This window comes from Centropristis striata, chromosome 6, assembly GCF_030273125.1.
Source record: "Centropristis striata isolate RG_2023a ecotype Rhode Island chromosome 6, C.striata_1.0, whole genome shotgun sequence".
NCBI classification, from domain to species: domain Eukaryota; kingdom Metazoa; phylum Chordata; class Actinopteri; order Perciformes; family Serranidae; genus Centropristis; species Centropristis striata.
Genome location: NC_081522.1, coordinates 1,881,138 through 1,903,372, shown reverse-complemented (window position 1 = coordinate 1,903,372; position 22,235 = coordinate 1,881,138). Strand labels below are relative to the sequence as shown.

Below are 22,235 nucleotides of genomic sequence, written 5' to 3'. Positions count from 1 at the left end.
ATAATTTCTCAAGTACATAAAAAAATCCTGCATAACATTATATTCACAAAATGCGCAAAGTATATATATTGACACACCGGTGTCTTTTAAATTGCATCAGCCAAGGCAGGGAAGCTCGTACCGTTGATGTGGCGGGCTGGGCTAAGATTGACAGCTGGCTCGTCCAATAAAAACGGCCCTTCCCCGACGTACCGGCGCTCTCGACCAATGGGCGGCTGCAGTGGGCGTGTCCTCTGGCTCCCTGCTTTCCTTTTGGTCGAGCAGCGTGGGCTTCAGCAGTGTGTCTGGGAGCAGTCACTGATTCATTCTGCAGCAATAGCGACTTCTGTGAGTATTATCTTTGACTCAGATGCTGTTTAAATTGATAACGTTTACTGTGCCATTCAGTTAAGTAGGTTTCCTGTGAGAATTGTGTGTTTAAAAGCTCTCTGTCAGGCTGAACATGTAGAGGTAGCCGGTGTGGCTAACAGTTAGCTTTAGCTAACATCAGCTTGTCAGGCTAGTCCAACACAGCAGTTTACAACCAGCTGACGGTCAGATAATGCTACATTCTGCCTTTTAGAAGCACTTTCTCAATAATGTAACTGGCACAATTTCTGCCAACACTTTCTGTGTTTACAGCCAAGGTGTACAGGTGACATATGGTAATAATTTCAGTCAGAAGGAGGAGATAAATGAACCCTGTGACACTTCATGTTAGACCTGCGGATGAAACTCACTTTAGTCTCTATTTGTGGGCCTCCCCAATGGTAGACATCACTAAAGTTAAGTCTAGGAGACTACATTTGTCAGTGTAGCTGCAGAAAAACCAACACAAATTATGTTTTTCCTTATTTCCATCCTTAAAAGTGCACAATTTCCCCTGTTGTTACTGTATTTTATGTAGTCAGTTATTGCACCCTGTTGTCTTGTTTCAACCATGTTCTTGTGGAAGTTTCATCATCCTCAGAATCAGTGGTGGAAGAAGTATTCAGGTCCTTTACTTAAGTAAAAGTACTACTACCACACTGTGAAATTACTCCACTACAAGTAAAAGTCCTGCATTCAAAACTTACTGAAGTAAAAGTACAAAAGTATCAGCATCAAAATGTACTTAAAGTATCAAAAGTAAAAGTACTCGTTATTCAGAATGAAGCACTCAGATTCTTTTATATGTTCTAAACATATTACTAAATTATTTGCACTGATGCATTTAAGTAAGTAGCATTTTACTGTTGTCCAGGTAGGGCAAATTTTAACCATTTAATATACTTTTATGTGGTTTAATTTATAAACATGCAAATTCACTTTAAATTGATCATGTTTTTATGTTAAATCTTGACATGAAAAGTAACTAAAGCTGTCAGCTAAATGTAGTGGAGTAAAAAGTACAATATTTGCCTCTAAAATGTAGTGGAGTAGAAGTATAAAGTTACATATGTGGAAATACTCAAGTAAAGTACAAGTACCACAAAATTTTACTTAAGTACAGTACTTGAGTAAATGTACTTAGTTACATTTCACCACTGCTCACAATAAGCAAACTCATTTTCTAACAAGCAAACTGATTTTCTAACAGTCTGTTCTTTGCAAAGGCAAAACTTTCCATCCCATCACCCCGATGTCTCCACTTTCTCTGGTTGCCAGCGGGGTGACTTAGTAGTCAGGATGGGGATGGAGGTTGTTTACCGTCCGCTTGCTGGCCCCAGAGAGCTCAAGGCACCAGTTGTGTGGTTTCCTTTGCCTGCTAGTTTACAAATGAGTCCACTGATGGGAATACTACTGTGCTGCCTTTTAATTATAGACCTCATTGATACTGTAGTTAAGGTGTTTGGTTAGAAGACCAAAAATATTGACTAGATGCAACAGTGCGTGGCTGATTTTGTTTTTTGTCTTATGAGTCTGAGAATGTTTTTGTTGTTAAAGACACCTGCTGTAGCAGGAAAAACCACAGAAGAAGTGTCACGACTGTGCAAGATGCAGTGACATAAGAAGTGTGCAGTTGAGATCCAAAAGGAGGTTGAAGATGGGTGTGGTACAAGCAAGGGCACTGAAAGTAGGGAGTAGGAAGCAGAGAAGGAGCCATTGGTCCCCCAACGTTATGCCCCTCATTTCTGCTTTGCAGCTGGTGTGATTCAGTCCTAAGGTGGTTTCTATTTTTAATTTAATTCAAAGTAATGTAAAAAAAACTGCTGAGCCGCCACCTGACTAACTACATTCATTATTGCACTCTCCAATTCCTGTTTGACAGCAATGGGTGACCTGCAGGCATTCAAGCCTGAAGGCTGTTGATGAGATTGATTTTGGATTAAGAAATGATGAGCATGGACGTGTCGGTGGCTCATTGGTAGAGTGCATACCATTAAGGTTGTGTCTAGGGCTACAACTAACAATTCTTTTCATTATTGATTAACCCATTGAGGCCTAAAACGCCTGTAAAACCTCTGGTTATTAGAAGTTAAGGTTATACATTCATCAGGCTGTCATATTATTGAAGAATTAGTTCATTTTTTTGTCTTTTACAATTCTGAGAGACTCATCTCATGTTGACTTGGCCAGAACTTAAACACCAAAAACTAACTAATGCCTATAACTTATTATTGAAAAATCTTTTAGAGAGAGCTTTTTACTCAAAAACATGTGCACTAAACATTTTCTTTCTTTATATATATATATATATATATATATATATATATATATAGACAATTAAGGAACATTACAATCATAAAGTCAGACAAAAAGAGATTCCAAGAAACAAATGTCATGAAACAAAGAACTAATCAACTAATAATTAATACTAATAATTTACAATAATAATAAAAAGAAAAAGAGGTACATACATTGGTCACGCAGAGAGTATGAAGTACATAAAGTCTGTGCATTCATTGGTAATGATTTTTAAAAAAGATCATAGTTATTAGAAGTTAATGTTATACATTCATCAGGCTGTCATATTATTGAAGAATTAGTTCATTTTTTTGTCTTTTACAATTCTGAGAGACTTAAGAAGATAGTTGAATTCAAGTAGAAACACCTTAAACTTTGGCTTAGCTTTGAGAAATCTGTGTTTGTGTATAAAGAACTTACAAGAGAGAATTAAGAAATTGGTTTCAAATTCAATAGATTTGTTACAATGAGTAAAATAACAATTATTTTCATTATTGATTAACCCATTGACGCCTAAAACGCCTGTAAAACCTCTGGGCGTTTTTAAAATCAGCCCCTAAAACCTGAAGTTTTTCTGGAAATTCAACAGAAGTGTCAACGCTTCTACTAAATAATAGATTTTTCAGCCTCTGTAGCAGATAGAAATGAAATTCAAAAAGTATTTGAGATCTTATACAAATTCTACAAAACGACGTATCAGCTTTCCAGGCTTCAATGGGTTCATCTGTCGATTATTTAAACGATTGATCGATTAGTTGTTTGGTCAATAAAATGTTGAAAAATATCAATCAGTGTTTTCCAAACCACAAGATGACGTCCTCAAATCTCTTGTCTTGTCCACAAACCAAAGAGATATTCAGTTTATTGTCATAAAGGAGCAAAGAAACCAGAAATATTCACATTGAAGAAGCTGAAATCAGAGAATTTGGACTTATTGTCTTTAAAAAAAAACAGCTCAGACCAATTATTCGATTATCAAAATAGTTGACGATTAATTTAATAATCGATTATTGTTCGACTAATCGAATAATTGTTGCAGCTCTAGTTGAGTCCTTGTCGTAGTGGATTCGGGCCCCTTTGCTGCATGTCTCCCCCTTCGACTCTGTCTCTATCAAATAAAGCTTGGAAATACCAGAAAAAATAATTTAATTCAGCGTTCATGTACTGCAGTAATACGACAATGCCAGTGTTTCCCACACATAGACCATTCTGTGGCGCACCCCCAGATAATGGAGACCGACCGCCACAAAATGATTCTGTTATTTTTTTCTCCTCTCTAGGGGATTAAAAAAACTGTAACGTCCGTAACGTTAGCCTACACACAGAAGACACCGCATTCACATCAATAAATAAATGTTTTACAATTAACCGGGCCGATCTCACAGCTGGCAAGCTAGCTACATCGAGGGTAGGTTCGCTTCCTGTTTTCAAAGTAAAAGCACAAATTCTATCGTTATAAAGGGCAACAGGCGTTTTATTTTTAGTAGCGCCGAATTCGTCTGAACAAAATTGTAAACAGCAGGTATTTATACAAATTAACGACGCTCTGGGGATCTAAACGGCTACTTTCTCACCTAAAAATGTTTGAAATGTCAATAAAGTGATATATTTAAAGAATTTAGGACTTTACCGGTGTCAGTGGAGCACCACAAATTGCTATCTGGTCTGTGGGAAACACTGAATGCTGTACAGCAACAAAGTCAGATGCAATACTGCTGACTCCAGATCTGTTCTCAGTCTGACAGCAGCGCCCTGCAGCATGAGAAGGCTCCTCTGCCTCACAGGTTTCCTGAGTTGTCGTTGGTTTTATGAGAACAGCCAAAGGCCATTTTGTTGAAGAGAAATGAATAACAGAGTAGAGCATTTTGGCCAAAACTGCTTGTAGGAACGCACCTCAAAGACATGCCTGCCTACAGGCAAAAATAATCCAGATTAGTTGATTGACATTTTTGCTTTGATGATAAACTGATCGTCAGAATTGTCGGCCATTCTTTTCTCGTCAAACATTTCCAGCTCCCTCCTATTGGTTCTCTGTTTTATACAACCAGTAGTCCAAAATCCAAACATTTGTCACCCTGACACAAATTGACCACAAAATTATCAAAAAAGACACAAATTGACCACAAAATTATCAAAAAAGACACAAATTGACCACAAAATTACCCCAAAAAAAGACATTAAGACTAAAACACACTAACACATGAACACTTTAACACAGTGGAGACAGAGCTGACTTCCAAAATGATTTGGCGACCCCCAGAAATCATCTCGAGACCCCAATTGGGGTCCCGACCCCAAGGTTGAGAATAGCTGGTCTAAACTGCTTTTACGTGTTCATTCAGATGGAGAGCAAACCTTAGAGCAAGTTGCTGGCTTGTAGAAAAGGCTTAGCTGGTTTAACTGGTTGTAACTGCTGTCATTGCCGTATGGTAACCAAATATATTTCACAGCAGTCTTTAGAAAACTAAATATTTGTTTCAGAGAGCTTTTTCCTATGTTAATTTGTCAGGGAACAACATTGGCTCAAGTGGCTTTTAGTTAAAGAAGTTTTAACATTTCAGTCAGAGACCCAGAACAGTTTAATTGGACATGAAGCTAAAGCAGAAATGAAGCTGCCACCTCTGAGAGTTTCCTCTTTAAACATGCTCCGTGGTTACTGTTTTAATTTTCTCTTTTTTTGTGTGTGTGTGTGTGTGTGTGTGTGTGTGTGTGTCTTTTGGTTCAGACAGCCGATTCAGAATGGACTCCTCTTTGAGTGCAGCTCAAATCCGCGAGAAGTTCATCGACTTCTTCCGTCGTCATGAGCATCAGTACGTCCACTCGTCGGCCGTCGTCCCGCTGGATGACCCCACGCTGCTGTTCGCCAACGCCGGCATGAACCAGGTACGATATCCATGGACTTCAGGGTTGCGGCACAGATATCTGTGCCTCTCTCCTTCAGGATGGCTCTCATATGTACCCACTGTTATAAATAAATTCCCTTTGTGACCAGCAAATACACCCTATTGATCTGTTAATTTGATTATAGATAGATTACTTTATTCATCCCCGAAGGGAAATTCGGTTGTCACAGCAGTCCGGTATTCAAGTACAATAAAATACAATAGAATAAAATACCGAGGTAGCATAAATAAAAACAACAATAGAAAAAAACACAGAATAGAACAAGGACACTTAAGAAGTAATAGGACGTAATAATAGATAATAAACAATATAAAAATGAAATGAAAAATATGAATAAAGTAATTTTAAGTAAAATAATATGATATATAATATATAATAATAATAGTAATAATAATAATAATAATAAATAAGCCCGGTATAATAATAATAGTAGTATATTACAGTATATAGTAATAATAATAATAATAAATAAGGCCGGTAAGGCCGGTATAATAATAATAGTAGTATATAACAGTATATAGTAATAATAGTAATGGCAGCAACAGTATATATAATAATAATAATAGTAATAATATTAATAACATAGCAAAGTGTCGTGCATAGATTTAGTGCATTTCAGTAATGTTGGTTCTGGTATATTGATATTGCTGATTTAAACAGGTTAATAATTTATTCAAGCACTTTTTAGTTCAGTCTGTTTGAGTCGGGCAGTTTACAGGGCAGCTATGTTTATGTTCGGGGGTCCTTAGAATCAGCATGTGTTGAAAATGTGTGTACTGACCTGCTACTGAGAAAAGTTTAATATAAAGAAGTTAAAGTCAAAACGGTGTCCTTATTCCCTAACCGGAGTACATCCCAGCACAACAGTTTCCCCCTATAGTTCTTTAATACCCACTGTATCAGGCGGCTTAGGACCAGATTTAAGAAGAAAGGGGACACGTCGGACAAAAGCACCACATTTTTTCCACATGCTCTCCATCACCATAAGCTTCAATTTTTGGTAGGAGCCACTTCATCAAGATTGCAAATCGGAGATGGCACCCATATAAAGTCTATGAGAACCAACATGTCTTCCAAGCCACTTCGAAGGTCAATTTTCGTGTCAAAATCTACATTTACTGGGTCAAAGAATCATTTAAAGCTATTGAGAACATCACAAGGTGATTTTTTGATCATTTGATCTTTTATTATTTATTACATTTACAACTACAAAGATCTTTGTAATTCCAGTGTACCTTCTTGCCTGAGCACCTTGCACCACAGCCACTTGCACATTTTGTGCATTTTATCAATTTTTCAAAATACATGCACTTTATATGACCTATTTTAATAATCATCTAGTGATATTCTCAATAACTTTAAATGATTCTTTGACCCAGTAAATGTATATTTTGACACCAAGATTGACCTTCGAAGTGGTTTGGAAGATATATTGGTTCTCATAGATTTTATATGGCTGCCATCTCCGATCTGCAATCTTGATGAAGTGGCTCCTACCAAAAATTGAAACTTATGGTGACAGAGAGCATGTGGAAAAAAATTGGTGCTTTTGTCCGGCATGTCCCCTTTATTTAGCTAAGCCACCTGACTGTAAACTTTAATTTGAAGACAACTCATCCATTTCTTATACTCCTTCCACTCAGTTCAAGCCCATCTTCCTCAACACCATCGACCCGTCCCACCCGATGGCCAAGCTGCGGCGTGCCGCCAACACCCAGAAGTGCATCCGTGCAGGAGGAAAACACAACGACCTGGACGACGTTGGGAAAGATGTCTACCACCACACCTTCTTTGAGATGCTGGGCTCCTGGTCCTTTGGTGACTACTTCAAGGTATTACACTCATTCTGGGTAGAAACCTAATGTAGCACCCCTGGCTGGATGACGGTCCACTCTTTGTGTAGGTGAAGCCTCAATTTGACAAAAAAAAAAAAAAGACATTCCTTGACCACCTTGTTAATTCACCGTAAGAGCTATGAGATAGGAAAACAATAGCAAACATTAGCGCTTTAGCAAATAAACACTTTTACAATTGTTAAGATAACAAAAATAGCCACTAATATATATGAAAGAAGAAAATAAACTTTAACAAACTTGTGCCCCTGACAGCCAGACACTATAGCAGCTTTTTTTAATACTTTATATCAACTTTATATCAATTAAGAAGCACTTATTATTATTTACCGTTCGTTTTTCATTGTCCACCTTATATTTCCTGTCACTACCTTTCAAAATAAAAGCACCCATTTCACACTGGATGGCACCTTTTCAAAAATAAAAGCATCAGAACATTGTAAAACACCTAGAAAATATATAATCGTGTATAACAAGCTATATAATACAAATACAACACAAAGAACCTTGCTAAAGCTCATTTACACCTATATCAATATTTAAAACTGACATATCAGTAGCTAATAATTTTGAAGATAAGCAAAAATCTAGAATTGTCACCCAGATACCAAGCAGGCTATTTTACACTTAAAATATATACTTGGCGGCGCACTGTGTTACTAAATAACCTCTAACCTAATTTGGCATTTATATACTGCATTTTCTTACAACTTATCAGCCAACATGTACACTTACACTGATGCATCTGTTGCTCTGCAAAGGCTAATATTGACCCAAATATCAGCCTGGCAGACTTATTGGTCTAGCTCTGCTCATAACTTTATCTGTTGCAGTGCCCTTGGTCGTATCGCTCAGTCCTACCTGCGTAGGGAATTTAACAACTCAAATATGACTTCTGGGCTCATAATAGTCTAGACGGATTTCAGAATAAAGGCCTCCTATAAGAAGTGAGGAGCATTTATGGGTACAAGTCAGGAACCGGCCTACCTTACATATCTCAAGGGTGCTGAGTCCAAAAAAAATGGTTCCCAAGCGAAATTTTGAGTTTTTGACCTTCTAATTTGTATATCAAATGGCCAATTGCCCATCTTGCTCAGTCATTGGACCATTTCCCCTTAGTTTTATTGTAATTAGGCAATCAAAGATGAGGAAATTAAGTTTCTGGATCTATAGTCTAGGGTCAGAGCAAGGATATAGTGGAGGCTCAGTGTCTTTTTTTAAATATATGTATATATATATATATATATATGCAAAATACCAACTGGAACATTTAAAAGTGATATTGATTGAATATTTATGTCGGCCTTAAAAAAACCACACAAATAATGCTTAATTTCACCTTAAAAGTTGGTATTTTGCATATATATAAATATACATAAAGACACTGAGCCTCCACTATATCCTTGCTCTGACCCTAGACTATAGATCCAGAAACTTAATTTCCTCATCTTTGATTGCCTACTTACAAAAAAACTTGGGGAAAATGGTCCAACAACTGAGCAAGATGGGCAATTTGGCCGCCATTTTGATATGCAAATGAGAAGGTCAAAAACTCAAAATTTCGCTTGGGAACCATTTTTTTTGGGATTCAGCACCCTTCAAATAAGTAAAGTAGGCCAGTTCCCGACTTGTACCCATAAATGCTCCTCACTTTCACTTTTTGGACAATTCCGTCTAGACTATATGTCATTAACAAATGATTCAGTACTAGCAGTAGAACCCTGAAAAGAGTCGGGGCCTTTTCTGTGCCATCAACATGGCTGATTAAGCGACGAGAAACCATCGAGAAAGTAGCCATGTTAATGTGCAGGAATTAAGTTTTGGGTCTGTTACAACCCAGTTGGAGGTCTAGGGGAAAGGGAAGCAACACAACGCCGGTGTACTCAGGCAAACACAGATTTTTATTGTGTAACAGCAAAATAAAACACAGGTAACGAAAGGAGAACCTTCTTCAGGCTAGATACAAGTTGATGTAATGTGAGGCAATGAACAAAGGGCGAAGGGTGGCGCCAACTCATAAAACAAACAAACTAAAACAATCTTACTAACTCGATTTCCCCCCAAAACTATCTTACTTAACCCATTTAGGCCTAAAACGCCTGTAAAAAATGCCTGTAAAACCTCTAAAAAGCCCCTAAAACCTGAAGTTTTTCTGGAAATTCAACAGAAGTGTCAACGCTTCTACTAAATAATAGATTTTTTTCTTAGAAATGAAATTCAAAAAGTATTTGAGAGCTTATACAAATACTACAAAACGACGTATCCGCTTTCCAGGCTTCAATGGGTTAAAACACAACAAACAAAGAAACTCTGGCTGACTACGCTTACTCTTACTCTATACAAACAAAAATACAGCAATGCAACCACCCATAAACTAGTGAGACTAATAAAGGTAATAATCGGAGTGTGATGTGAATAAATGTGGGGAAAAAAAAACTAAACCTAATGCCCAATAGACAGTCAAACAACACGAGTGCCTCAATTTCTCAATACCCACACTAGGTTTTCAAATACCTTCTTATCAAACCAAGAGACACACTTTACACAAAGCCATGCAAAGACAAAGAAGAAGGGGCGTCCACAGCCCCGCGAAGCTGCTCTTAAAGGAACACTCCACCGTTTTTTCATATTAAAACATGTTATTCGGTCAAGTAAGACGAGTTGATACAGACCTCTTGCGTCTCAATGCGTGCACTCAATCGCCCTGGCGCGTGGAGCTACTTGGCTAGCACTTAGCTTAGCCCAGTTCATTCATTAGGATCCAAACAGATGGACAGTTAGAAGCGACCAAACTCCTCCACGTTTTCCCTATTTAAATACAGCTACACGAGTAGTTAAACGACCAAGTATGGTGACACAAAATAAAACGTGGCGCTTTTCTAAGCGGATAAAAAGGAGAACTATAATGTATGGCGGAATAGCACTTGGGAGCACTTCGACTCGGCGCAGTAATATCATCACTCCTGAGGGGAGAAGATTTTTCAGGATCATTATACATTATAGTTAAGCGCCACGTTTTATTTTGTGTCGCCATACTTGGTCGTTTAACTACTCGTGTAGCTGTATTTAAATAGGGAAAACGTGGAGGAGTTTGGTCGCTTCTAACTGTCCATCTGTTTGGATCCTAATGAATGAACTGGGCTAAGCTAAGTGCTAGCCAAGTGGCGCCGCGCGCCAGGGCGATTGAGTGCACGCATTGAGACGCAAGAGGTCTGTATCAACTCGTCTTACTTACCCGAATAACATGTTTTAATATGAAAAAACGGTGGAGTGTTCCTTTAAGGCCGAGCTGGAGGCAGGTGCGGCAGGTGATTGGACGCCAGACCAACGAGCGGACAGAGGGCGGAGCCAGGGGAACACTCCATCCGGCCTTCGGTGGAGGTGTTACCCAGCGGGGATTCCCTCTTGCGGAGCCAGTGACGCTGCTGCGGTCCTGAGGCGCAAACAAAACAAAACCCAAAACACACACCGTACCCCAAGGACGTAACAGGGTCATCTTGAACAATACTAACTTTATATTCTCATGTGAATCAGGTTGGGGGTTTATTTAAGCACATTTTGGCCTGCGCCTCTCTAGATAGATAGATAGATAGATAGATAGATAGATATACTTACATTACACACAGAGACGATGACAACACAATTAAATAAAAAGAACAACCTAGGCATACTTCAAGCAATAAATGCAATAAAAATGTCTAAAGAAGGAGTATTTATTTTACTGCAGAATTTAATATAAATATACAGTATAAAAATATACACTACCGGTCGAAAGTTTTAGAACACCCCAATTTTTCCATTTTTTTTATTGAAAATCAAGCAGTTCAAGTCAAATGAACAGCTTGAAAGGGTACAAAGGTAAGTGGTGAACTGCCAGAGGTAAATAAAAAAAGGTAAAATATAACGTATTTCAGAATTATACAAGTAGGCCTTTTTCAGGGAACAAGAAATGGGTTAACAACTTAACTCTATGGAGTCTTGGGCTATTTTGTCCATTTTTGAATTCTTTTCATGTCTTTGTAAGTCATTTTGTGTCTTTTTTTAGTCATTTTGTGTCTTTTGGTGTCTTTTTTTGTCATTTTGTGTCTTTCTTTGGTCATTTTGTGTCTTTTTTTTTAGTCCTTTAGTCCAACATAAAATGTGATTTTGAATCTTTTTTTAACTTTCAAAACACTATCATGCTCAATAAAGAATTTTAAATGTTGCAAATGTGCATTAATTTCAGAGTACACTGAGACATTAAACTGCATCATTTTCAATTAAATTCTGGAAAAGTTGGTGTGTTCTAAAACTTTTGACCAGTAGTGTAGGTGCCGTGAAACCAATAAGTTGCAGTGAACAGTGTGTATAAAAAGTGCTGTTTTTCTACTGTGTGATGGAGAAGCTGCTGATCATTGTTTATTCAGTGTTCTCCTCTCCACCACAGTCTCAAAAGTCTCCGGCCTGAGACCGAGTACGGAGCCAGCTCTAACCCAGTTGTGTGGAGTTACTTTCTCTTATTCTGGTCCTGCTGTCTTGTCTCTGTCTCGTCTCTCTCTGCAGCACCTGGCCTGTACGATGGCCTTGGAGCTGCTGACTAAGGAGTTTGGTATTCCCATCGACCGTCTGTATGTCACCTACTTCGGGGGCAGCGCTGAGGCCGGCCTGGAGCCTGACCTGGAGTGCAAACAGATCTGGATCGACCTCGGGTAAGACCAGCTGGAGAATGAAATGTAACAGATGAAACTACTGTCTATCTCAGGGTAAAAAAAAAAAATCATGAGACCGATACAGGTAGTGCAGGAGTGTCAAACTCTGGCCCGCGGGCCAAATTTGGCCCGCGGGCCAGAGTTTGGCCCGCAGTGTAATTTTATTTTGCCCGCGAGGCAATACCAAATTATTATATAATTATTGTACTATAAAAGCTGACCCGCCGGTATTCAAACTCAAATACACAATGGGCCAAAATGTAAAACTTGAATAAAATCGCGGGCCAACATTGAACAAATAAACCTTTTAATATATACCAAACATGTTTTGCTTTAACATTAAATATGGAACCAGCAACGCTTATAAACATACAATATATAACTAAATAGTGCAGACATGCAAAATCAAATTTCAAATAAAAAACACATCAATGTCATTAATTTATTAAATAAAAGTTAAATAAAAATCGTATGCCTCTTTTCTATTTGCATCCTTCTGATTTAAATATCAAAATAAACTTTTTCAACAGGTTAATAAATTCTGCCTTTCTTTTCTCCATTTTTGGGAAGGGGTAGCTGGGAGACAGCTCTAGCTTGAGGTTGCTATGACGACTGTCACAGAGGAGCGTTTCTGGGTCCTGTCCTGATTGACGCGCCAAAACAACAGCAGGGCATTGTGGGATTTGTAGTATTAGCGGTAAATGCGTCGTATAATACCGGCGGGTCAGCTTTTATAGTACAATAATAAGATAATAATTTGGTATTGCCTCGCGGGCCAAATAAAACTACACTGCGGGACAAATTTGGCCCGCGGGCCAGAGTTTGACACCCCTGCACTACCTGTATCGGTCACATGATTTTTTTTTTTTTAAAGCAATATACGCACCAATACGGGTTTCACTCTTGTGTGCTCGGCACAGTGCTGACGCACCAGTGTTGTTGGTCCCATCACTACTATCTGGCCTGTTTATATGAATTGCATAGTGTTGTGGGATCATTCTCTGGGGCTCTGCCTTCTTCTCCTCCCCCAGTCCCACTGAGCCTCCCCACTGCTTACAACAACATCCTCAGATTGTCTCTCCGTCTCCATTTCTCCTCCTCTCTGTCTCAAATCATATCTCATCATTGTATCTTTTCATGTCCCAATGCAAGAAACACACTTTCCCCTTGGTGTTTCATCAATGCATTTATTTATTTATTTCTTTATTTCTTCATTCAAAGCTCTCAGTTGACATTTTTTCCCCACTTAGCATTAGACTGTCTTTGATCCTTTCCTCTCCTCTTTTTTTTCTTTTGGCTTTGCTTTGATATCCGCATTTGATTTTTCTTTACTCCCTTCAACAGCTTGCTTACAAAAACAAATTGTTAAACTGCTAAAGCAGATCCAACAGTAAATTCTGTCTCTCTTCTTGTTGAGACATCCGTGTAATTACTTTTTATTAGTTGTGCAGATTGTGACTGTGTCATAAAGTATCATTGGGTTATGATTCATATCATGTTTGATTTTAAAAATGATTCTGTAGGAATTTCCTAAATGTGACACAACGTAATTTTTACCTATTAACAGAATTAATTTAACCCATTGAGGCCTAAAACGCCTGTAAAACCTCTGGGCGATTTTAAAATCAGCCCCTAAAACCTGAAGTTTTTCTGAAAATTCAACAGAAGTGTCAACGCTTCTACTAAATAATAGATTTTTCAGCCTCTGTAGCAGATAGAAATGAAATTCAAAAAGTCAAGTCAAGTCAAACTTTATTTATAGAGCACATTTAAAACAACCGGGGTTGACCAAAGTGCTGTACAGATATCACAGTTGCAGGAAATACAGTAAAAACTAAAAAAATAAAATACATAAACACAGTGCAACAATAGAATAAAATAGATAGACTTTATTTATCCCAAGCTGGGAAATTGCAGTGTAGCAGCAGCATTACACACAGAGACAATAACAACACAATTAAATAAAAAGAACAACCTAGGCATACTTCAAGCAATAAAATATAAAAATACAATAAAATACAATAAAATGTAATGTAAAAATACAAATAAAGTGTCTAAAGAAGGAGTATGTATTAAGGAGTAGAATTCCAGTGCAGAATAAATATGAATATACAGTATAAAAATGTTGGTGCTATGAAACAAATATTGAGAATTAGAAATATAATAAAATAAATTAAAAATGTAAATAAAATTTTGTTTTTGCAAGATGTCCACTTAAACTTGATTAAAAGCCAGGGAGAAAAAGTGTGTTTTTAAGGAGGATTTAAAAACTTCAAGAAGTATTTGAGAGCTTATACAAATACTACAATCTATCTTTTGTATTGTATTGGTATTAATTCTGTGTATTTTATTGTATTTTATCGCTGAATCTTTTCTATCTTTTTTGTACGGTGTCCTTGAGTGCCAAGAAAGGCGCCTCCAAATAAAATGTATTATTATTATTATTATTATTATTATTATTATTATTACAAAATGACATATCCGCTTTCCAGGCTTCAATGGGTTAATGAAATCCTCGCTGTGCTTCTCTCAGGGTGGACGAGGCTCGCATCCTGCCTGGCAGTATGAAGGATAACTTCTGGGAGATGGGGGACACCGGGCCCTGCGGTCCCTGCAGCGAGATCCACTTTGACCGCATCGGAGGGAGGGACGCCTCTCACCTGGTGAACATGGACGATCCAAATGTCCTGGAGATCTGGAATCTGGTGTTCATCCAGTTCAACAGGTAACAGATGTGCACACAATATAGTATGGTGACTGTCAAGGTTATAATAGTTTTGGATTTTTCATTAGTTTTAGTTTTAATTTCGTTGTGAATTTTTGTTTTCAAATTCAGTTAGTTTTAGTTAGTTTTTAGAGTGAGTTTTCTAGTTTTAGTTTAGTTTTTATTTTTTGAAAATGCTTAGTTTTAGTTTAGTTTTTATTAGTTTTAGTGTTAGTGTTAGTTTTTTTGTAATGGGCTATGTGTTGGGTGCCAGATTCAAAGAGGTCATAATAAATTTTGCCTTTATTTCCTTTGGTTTATCATCTCAGCCCCAATAAGGTTATTACCTCTTACAGTTCTGGGTGTTTTGTATTTTGGTTCTAGTGTAGACATCCCAGTCTCAGTAAACATATTCACCATGTGTTGCTTGTTCAAATAGAAACACTGAATTATGAATGAAAAAAGTTGACAAAAACTAAGGACATTTTCACTATAATTTTAGTTAGTTTTAGTTAGTTTTGTAGCCACAAAATACAGTTTCAGTTATCGTTTTTTTAAAAACTCTAGTTTTTATTTTTATTTCAGTTAACGAAAATGTTTTTTCAATTCTAGTTTTCGTTATTTCGTTAGTCTTAGTTAACTATAATAACCTTGGTGACTGTATAGTACGATGGCCCTGAAATCTCAATGCACGACAAATTGAAAACGGACACAACACAAGCAAACGCTTTAACTAATTACATGATGGATGCAACGCATAAAGAAAAACTTTGCAATTATGGAAACGGGCCACAGACTGTATATAAATAATGGACGTAGTCACCGTGACGTCACCAGTTGGTTTGTGGCCCGCTGGAAGCCTCGAGTTCATCGTTATACTCGTCGCCATCTTGTTTCCGATACAGGAAGCATGACCATATTTGGACTGTGGAGGAGGAGAGGGATCTGATCACTGACTACAGCCTCTCTACACCTCAACCTGACTGAGAGAAGCTGCTGCTAATTCATGTTAGCATTAACTGGAGCATTAACTGGGATGTTAGTTTTGGCAAAAAACAAAAACAAAATTAATGTTACTGATCTCAGAAAACTGAGCAGCGACTCCTTGGAGTGTCTGTTAGTCCAATAAAACACTGAACAAGACATTTAATGAACAAAACATTCAAATAAACTGTCATTAAGTGAAAATACAGTGAAAGGGTCAAAGTTATGAGACCAAACCGCTAAACGTCCTCTTTTCTATCTATATAACGTTATATATAACTTTACTGACACGTTGCCGTGGATACGCATTGCTCTGCTTCTCTCCTGGTGACGGCTCGCCTTGTTAGTGACCTGTCAATCAAAGGTAGCCCCGCCCCAAATCATACGATTCTTTATCTTCTATTTTCTTCTAAATGGGGCCATTATTAGAATTATTAGAATTTTTTTTAGAGTTATTAGAATTTGTTTTACTAGCGATTCAGACCATAGTGTTGTCCTAAGAAAAAAAATTCTGAGGTAATAAATCAAGTGAGAAGTTTTCTCATTTTGCATTGAAATTAATGGACAGATTTTTTTGCCATCAAACTCAGCGCCCCCTGCTGGAATTTTCGGTAGAATGCAGCTTAAGGCACTTCCTGGTGTGCCTCTCTGCTCAGACTTCAGAAAAATTCTGATTCAGATATTATTGAAGATAATGGCTGTTTATCTAGAATTAGCCTTTTGATGATAATATCTGAATTATCTGCGTGTATCAGTTTTTACTCCGTTGTGTTGTGTGCTTATTACAGCACATTTCTATCTGGCTTTTTCCAAGCGCATGTATTGTCAAAATGATGAAGATATTTTCAAAATGTTGTCAAGTTGAGAGAGATGCTTCCTCACTTGCATGTGTGGCACATTCTTTTTTTTATTTTTTACGTTTTCTGGTCAAACTGACGCTGTTATTTTCACATCAGCATCTCAATCAATCAATCAATCAATATCCTTTATTTAACCAGGTAAAAATCATTGAGATTAAAATCTCTTTTTCAAGAATGACCTGGCCAAGAAGGCAGCACCATGATAAAATAAGAACAATCAACCACAATTCTCATACACCACATTCAACATCAATTAAAGTACAAACAAGATCAGGGACAAGACTATATGAAGATTGAAATGAGTACAGTTAAAAATGAAATAAATAAACTGGTGACAGATGAATGAATAAACCCGGTCGTTATCAGTAGTTTTACAAACAATTGCATTGACCAAGAGAACGATCTTCTCTGTCCTTCAGGATTCCTTTGAATTCTCCCAAGGTGACCAGCTCCGACAGCTTCAGCTGCTTTTGCACAATGTTCCAGGCAGAAGGCAGCATATTTAAAGGCCTTTTCCCTAACTCAGTTCTAGTTTTGGGTACCAACATCTGTAACACATCCCTAGAACGCAGACCATAGCTACATTTGTTTGTGGACATGTAAACACATAGATATGAAGGGACCAGCCCAATAAGACACAAAAAACAACCAGTGTGAGAGTCTGCGTACAGATAGTGATGGACATTTTGCAGTGGCATACAGGGTACAATGGTGGACACGATTTCCACAGCCAGTTAAAAATCGCAGAGCACAGTGGTAGACGGTATCCAGTTTCTTGAGGTACTGGTCAGGGGCGTTTATGTACAGCAGGTCACCGTAATCTAACAACGGTAAAAATTATATTTTTACCATTTGGAGACCAAATTAAAAATGATTTACATCTGGATTATTTACAGCATAATTTGTTGTGATGCCTCGTCTGTTTCAGTCGAGGCTTGTAACCAGTTTCGCTGGTTATATAAAGAAGTGATCACAAGCTTTGTGACAGCATAAACATAAAAATAAAGTGTTGATGGAATTTGTACACACCTTTTATTGTCACAATAAGCAGTCTAGCTACTGAGACTGCACACACCCTCTCTCCACACCTCTTTACAGTTGCTTCTATTGTTTGTGCAGGTTGCACATGATGCAGTTCTATAAATGTCCACCTCAACAGTAGAAACCTCCTTTTATTACTTGGTTGTGTGAACCCATCATATGGTTTCTGAAAGGGTTTTAAAACCCAAAGGTTGTGTGCACATGCTTGAGAATAGACCCAGATAGAAATGGCATCAGAAGAATCATTGCCTCTATCTAAAATAATCCACAGTTTAAACTTTGTGACCTGAACAAAACTGTCTTATCCTCCCTTTGACAACTGCACACAATAAGAACAACCTGAGTGCTCTCCCACCAAGGTTATTATAGTTAACGAAAACTAACAAAATAACGAAAACTAAAATTGAAAAAACATTTTCGTTAACCGAAATAAAAATAAAAAGAAGAGTTTTTTAAAAAAACGATAACTAACTGAAACTGTATTGTGTGGTTACAAAACTAACTAAAACTAACTAAAATTATAGTGAAAATGTTCTTAGTTTTCGTCTTTGTCAACTTTTTTCATACATAATTCAGTGTTTCTATTTGAACATGCAACACATGGTGAATATGTTTACTGAGACTGGGATGTTTACACTAGAACCAAAATTCAAAACAGTTAATAACCTTATTGGGGCTGAGATGATAAACCAAAGGAAATAAAGGAAACATTTATTATGACCACTTTGAATGTCGCACCCAACATATAGCCCATTACAAAAAAACTAAAACTAACACTAAAACTAATAAAAACTCAACTAAAACTAGCAAACTCACTCTAAAAACTAACTAAAACTAACTGAATTTAAAAACAAAAATTCACAACGAAATTAAAACTAAAACTAATGAAAAATCCAAAACTATTATAACCTTGTCTCCCACTAGGAGACCTCCTTATCTAAAAGTGATCTGTGAGTCTGTTTTTTTGGTAACCATGGTTTTTCTTTGCACCCTGTTCAGAGAGTCGGAGACTTTGTTGAAGCCGCTGCCTAAGAAGAGCATCGACACGGGGATGGGTCTGGAGCGCCTGGTGTCCGTCCTGCAGAACAAGATGTCCAACTACGACACTGACCTCTTCATCCCATACTTTGATGCCATTCAGAAGGTAATGGCCCCAGATGTAAAAAACAAACACACAAACCAAAAAAAGATTGTAAAACTGAATGGAAGTGTTGTCAGTCAATGCAAAGTTTTACACACCACATGAATGCACACTTGACCAGACCTACTGGTAAAAAAGCCATAATGGACAATAATTCTAGGATAACCATGTGTAGTATGCAAGGTTATAATAGTTTTGGTTTTTTCATTAGTTTTAGTTTTAATTTCGTTGTGAATTTTTGTTTTCAAATTCAGTTAGTTTTAGTTAGTTTTTAGAGTGAGTTTTCTAGTTTTAGTTTAGTTTTTATTTTTTGAAAATGCTTAGTTTTAGTTTAGTTTTTATTAGTTTTAGTGTTAGTTTTAGTTTTTTTGTAATGGGCTATATGTTGGGTGCCAGATTCAAAGAGGTCATAATAAATGTTTACTTTATTTCATTTGGTTTATCATCTCAGCCCCAATAAGGTTATTAACTCTTACAGTTCTGGTGTTTTGTATTTTGGTTCTAGTGTAAACATCCCAGTCTCAGTAAACATATTCACCATGTGTTGCATGTTCAAATAGAAACACTGAATTATGAATGAAAAAAGTTGACAAAAACAAAAAACTAAGGACATTTTCACTATTTCACTATCACTAGTTTTAGTTAGTTTTGTAACCACAAAATACAGTTTGTTAGTTATCGTTTTTTAAAAAAACTCTAGTTTTTAATTTTTATTTCAGTTAACGAAAATGTTTTTTCAATTCTAGTTTTCATTATTGAATACTAGAATACGTAAATTTCATGGTAGAGCGACTTATATTCCAAAAATGGTGAGTTTTTGAATATGATAAAGCCCCCAAATAAGCGATTCATTTGCCAGAAAAATAATAATAAATGGACCAATTACAATAGGGTCCTCGCACCGTTAGTGCTCGGCCCCTAATTAGATTGTTCACCTGGTCCTATGGAGGGCTGTGGGTGTACTAATCTAGACTGAATTGTCCAAAAAGTGAAAGTGAGGAGCATTTATGGGTACAAGTCAGGAACCGGCCTACTTTACTTATTTCAAGGGTGCTGAATCCAAAAATCCAAAAAATGGTTCCCAAGCGAAATTTTGAGTTTTTGACCTTCTCATTTGCATATCAAAATGGCGGCCAAATTGCCCATCTTGCCAAGTTGTTGGACCATTTTCCCCTTAGTTTTTTTATAAGTAGTCAATCAGAGATGAGGAAATGAAGTTTCTGGATCTATAGTCTAGGGTCAGAGCAAGGATATAGTGGAGGCTCAGTGTCTTTTTTATGTATATTTATATATATGCAAAATACCAACTTTTAAGGTGAAATTAAGCATTATTTGTGTCATTTTTTTATGGCCGACATAAATATTCAATCAATATCACTTTAAGTGTTACAGTTGGTATTTTGCATACATATATATACATAAAAAGACACTGAGCCTCCACTATATCCTTGCTCTGACCCTAGACTATAGATCCAGAAACTTAATTTCCTCATCTTGATTGCCTACTTACAAAAAAACTAAGGGGAAATGGTCCAATGACTGAGCAAGATGGGCAATTTGGTGGCCATTTGATACAAATTAGAAGGTCAAAAACTCAAAATTTCGCTTGGGAACCATTTTTTTTGGACTCAGCACCCTTGAGATATGTAAGGTAGGCCGGTTCCTGACTTGTACCCATAAATGCTCCTCACTTCTTATAGAAGGCCTTTATTCTGAAATCCGTCTAGACTATACAGTATATCAGAAAAAAAGCAGTGAAACACTGATTGTTTAAACGTAATGTTTTGTGTTTGTTTCAGGGTACAGGAGCCCGGCCTTACACCGGTAAAGTAGGTGCCGAGGACACTGACGGTATCGACATGGCGTACCGCGTGCTGGCCGACCACGCCCGCACCATCACCATCGCCCTGTCAGACGGCGGCCGGCCCGACAACACAGGAAGAGGGTGAGACACGAACACTGCAGAGCGTTATTTATTACTCTTCCCCTCATTCTGTCCTGAGATTGTTTCTACTGTGGTCCACTGCAAGGTTATTACAGTTAACGAAAACTAACGAAATAATGAAAACTAGAATTGAAAACACATTTTCGCTAACTGAAATAAAAAATAAAAACAAGAGTTTTTTTAAAAATGATAACTAACTGAAACTGTGTTGTGTGGTTACAAAACTAACTAAAACTAACTAAAATTATAGTGAAAATGTCCTTCGTTTTTGTTTTTGTCAACTTTTTTCATTCATAATTCAGTGTTTCTATTTGAACATGCAGGAACACATGGTGAATATGTTTACTGAGACTGGGATGTTTACACTAGAACCAAAATTCAAAACACCCAGAACTGTAAGCGTTAATAACCTTATTGGGGCTGAGATGATAAACCAAAGGAAATAAAGGCACATACCCATTACAAAAAAACTAAAACTAACACTAAAACTAATAAAAACTAAACTAAAACTAGCAAACTCACTCTAAAAACTAACTAAAACTAACTGAATTTGAAGACAAAAATTCACAACAAAATTAAAACTTAAACTAATGAAAAATCCAAAACTATTATAACTGAAATGAAAATAAAAACTGGAGTTTTTAAAAAATGATAACTAACTGAAACTGTATTTTGTGGTTCCAAAACTAACTAAAATTATAGTGAAAATGTCCTTCGTTTTCCTCTTTGTCAACTTTTTTCATACATAAACCTTTTTGGTTGATATGAAATCAATTTCATTTATCTGGTTTTATGACTTAATAACCTTATTGGGGCTGAGCTGGATCAGACAAAGGAAATAAAGGAAACATTTATTGTGACCTTATTGAATCTGGCACCCAACAAATACCCCATTACAAAACAACTAAAACTAACGCTAAAACTAATAAAAACTAAACTAAAACTAAGCATTTTCCAAAAAATAAAAACTAATTAAAACTAGAAAACTCACTCTAAAAACTAACTAAAACTAACTGAATTTGAAAACAAAAATTGACAACGAAATTAAAACTAAAACTAATGAAAAATCCAAAACTATTAACGATATTGCTGCTACCCTCACACTGATTTGTTGATTGTTTGGTTTATGTGCTGTCCTGCTTTTGTTTTGTTTGTTTGTTTTATTTGTTGTTTTGTTTTTGCTTTGTCTCGTGCGCTGTCTGACTGGAGACTGCAAACTGAATTGCCCTATTTGGGATAAATAAAGTTGTTTGAATTGAATTGAATTGAATTGAAAAAGACCAATCTATTAATTAAGTTCATTTTTTAACAAGTCATGTGTTTGTTGTTGTTGTTGTTTAGCTACGTGTTGAGGAGAATCCTGCGCCGTGCTGTTCGTTATTCCCATGAGAAGCTGGGAGCTCAGAGAGGCTTTTTTGCCTCCCTGGTGGATGTGGTGGTCGATTCCCTGGTGAGATTTTCTTTTTTTA

The 22,235-nt window shown here is 36.9% G+C and overlaps 1 protein-coding gene across 2 annotated transcripts in view; it reads left to right on the top strand.

The window, feature by feature from the left end:
- The first annotated feature begins 223 nt into the window (after nucleotides 1-223).
- The window catches only part of aars1 (alanyl-tRNA synthetase 1), a 44,102-nt gene continuing 22,090 nt past the window's right edge, over nucleotides 224-22,235 (top strand). The window contains exons 1-8 of one of the 2 annotated variants that reach the window (XM_059334471.1): nucleotides 224-327; nucleotides 5,372-5,529; nucleotides 7,194-7,382; nucleotides 11,946-12,091; nucleotides 14,625-14,816; nucleotides 18,680-18,824; nucleotides 20,621-20,766; nucleotides 22,108-22,216. In XM_059334471.1, the coding sequence (XP_059190454.1) occupies nucleotides 5,386-5,529; nucleotides 7,194-7,382; nucleotides 11,946-12,091; nucleotides 14,625-14,816; nucleotides 18,680-18,824; nucleotides 20,621-20,766; nucleotides 22,108-22,216 (1,071 nt within the window). In that variant the 5' untranslated portion in view covers nucleotides 224-327; nucleotides 5,372-5,385. The remainder of the gene's footprint in view (nucleotides 328-5,371; nucleotides 5,530-7,193; nucleotides 7,383-11,945; nucleotides 12,092-14,624; nucleotides 14,817-18,679; nucleotides 18,825-20,620; nucleotides 20,767-22,107; nucleotides 22,217-22,235) is intronic. The other variant, XM_059334472.1, reaches the window with a different exon arrangement.